This window comes from Sinocyclocheilus rhinocerous, unplaced genomic scaffold, assembly GCF_001515625.1.
Source record: "Sinocyclocheilus rhinocerous isolate Xijiao unplaced genomic scaffold, SAMN03320098_v1.1 scaffold429, whole genome shotgun sequence".
Classification (NCBI taxonomy): Eukaryota; Metazoa; Chordata; class Actinopteri; order Cypriniformes; family Cyprinidae; genus Sinocyclocheilus; species Sinocyclocheilus rhinocerous.
The window spans coordinates 9,457-11,914 of record NW_015665829.1 but is presented as its reverse complement, the minus strand read 5'-3'; the positions used below and the strand labels follow the sequence as shown (position 1 = coordinate 11,914).

At 39.5% G+C, this 2,458-nt stretch overlaps 1 protein-coding gene across 1 annotated transcript in view; it reads right to left on the bottom strand.

Annotated features, from left to right (window-relative positions):
* Positions 1–536, bottom strand: part of LOC107731580 (uncharacterized) — a 7,069-nt gene extending 6,533 nt beyond the window's left edge. Inside the window, exon 1 of the mRNA XM_016542701.1 lies at positions 1–536. Coding sequence (XP_016398187.1) covers positions 1–454 — 454 coding nt within the window. The 5' untranslated portion in view covers positions 455–536.
* Positions 537–2,458: the final 1,922 nt, after the last annotated feature.

The following is a 2,458-nucleotide window of genomic DNA, read 5'->3' as shown; positions in this document are numbered from 1 at the left end:
TCCTTTCTGTGCATCGTCCCAGCTTAGGGAATAAGGACTCTCTCCGGCTGACGCTGGGACTGGCAGCCAAGGTCCGGAAGCCATAAGGTGTGGTGACCTTTCCAACATGCTCCAGAGACATGGCTGCACACGTCGAAGGGTCTGAGAGATCCTCTGTGGCAGATTTCTGCAGGCGATTCAGCTTCATCTTAGGGGTGAAACGAAGTTTGGCAGAAACGTATGGTGAACCAGTGGGAGGCCGATGTCCAGGAGACGGTTCTTCTGGGCTTTCTGGAGATATCAGCATGTGTGTGTCCTCATCATTTTCTTTCTGGCGACACAGCTGAGGAGACATGGATAACTTGGGAGGAATAGTAAATTTTGGGATTCTTCCAGGGGTCAGTGGTAGAGTTTGCCTGAAGAACCCTTTGGGTGTCATGATATTCTCTAGACTGGCTGCTCCACAAGCAAACATTTCTCAGACTTTACAGACTAAAACAACTGCAGCAGAAACCTGACTTCTCTGACTCTCCACGGGATACTGAGGGTTTATTCACAAGAAATCTTATTAACTTGTTAAAAGTTCCTGATGAGTAGCAGGTGAACATCATTAGAGTTTCACACTTGATTGGTTGATAGCTCAAATCCCACTCATCTTTTCTTTTCACTGTTTAAATATTTTCTCCTTTATCTGTTAATAAATAAATACAAGAAAGATTTCTAGGTTGATTCACCAAAAAGTGTAACACAATTAGTTTGAACATCCCTGTCCAACACAGCCAGGTTGTCCCAAGGGGTGGGATTATCAGCATTTTTCGAAAACCAATTCTAAACAAATATTATTAGTTTATTGTTATTATTATTTTATCTTTGGTAAAATGGAGAGAGGATTTGGGCTTTCTTTATTTGCAGATGATGGGGTCATTTGGAAAAGAGGGCGTAATGTAGGGTTTGTTTTAAAACAGATTCAAAGAATGTTAGTGTTGGTGGAGGAATGGGAGAATACATGGGGATTTAAAATTTCGGCATCTAAGACAAAATATATGATATTAGGTTTTAAAAGAAAGTTACCTAATATAGGGCTGTATTTGTATGGGTCTCCATTGGAGAAGGTAAAGGCTTTTAAATTTTTGGGTGTTTGGTTTGAAGAACGTATGACTTGGGCTGTACATGTAGGTAAGATTGTGGAGAGTTGTGAAAAAGTTTTGAATGTTATGAGAAGTCTAGCTGGATGTGAATGGAGGGCCAATAGGGAGACGTTATTACTAATTTATCGGGCCATGATCGGGTCCATTATTGATTATGGGTCCTTTGTATATGGGTCTGCTTCTAAAACTGTTTTGGATAGGTTAGATGTAGTGCAAACAAGGGCTTTGAGGATTTGTTGTGGGGCCTTCAGAACTTCCCCAGTTTCAGCCTTGCTTATTGAAATGGGAGAAATGCCCTTATGGTTAAGGTGTATTAAATTAGGACTACAGTACTGGGTAAAACTTAGTGGATGTAATTATACATATCCAGCAAGGTGTTTGTTGCAAGAGTTTGTTGGAAGTAGGAAATATAATAATTTAATGTAAATCAGTTAATGTAAATGTATGCTATAAAAGTTAATGTAAATCAGTGGGCTATGAAGATGGGATTGGAAAAGGGAGGTATTGCGGAGCATATAGGATGGTTACCTATGCCATATTGAGTGATGCCTGAGTTGAAAGTTGAGTTTGATTTTCTTCAGGAAAAAGATAAGATGGAGGTGATACCAAGAATAGTGGTATATCTTAATTCAATTAATCAGAGTAGTATAATCATTTTTACAGATGGGTCTAGAGATCCAATTAATGGGAGAGCTGGGTTTGGGATGTATGTGGAGAAACTAGGGTTGAAAATTGGTCGACGTATTTCGAATGGAAGCTCTGTTCTTACTGCTGAGTTAATGGCAATTTTATGGGCTTTATGGTGGATTGAAGAAGTCAGACCGAGATAAGTTTTTATCTGTTCTGATTCTGCAGCAGCTCTGGAAACTTTAAGAGCAGGAAAATCTAAAGTTCGATCTGATATTGTAAATGACATCTTGAGTGTGTTTTTTAGAGTTGGGTTTGCTTGCAATACCACCTTTTGTTGGGTGCCTGGGCATGCTGAGGTGATGGGGAATGACCAGGCAGATTATATAGCGAAGGAGAGCTTAGGAAGAGAAATAGATATCCATGTATCCTTGGGGAGGGTGGAACTGAGGGAAAGAGTTAAAGATGGCTTAATAAAAGAATGGCAGAGAGGATGGGAAAAGGAAATCAAGAGTAGACATTTTTTTTCTATTCAACCTAAAGTTAAGAAAATATGTTTTTGTACTTGTCCTTCTCGTAGGGACTCCGTTAAACTGTGTAGATTGAGGTTGGGGCACTGTGGGTTTAAATTACTTTTTGTATATTGTAGGAAAGCATATTTATGGATTATGTGAATGTGGGAATATGGAAACAGTAGGGCATGT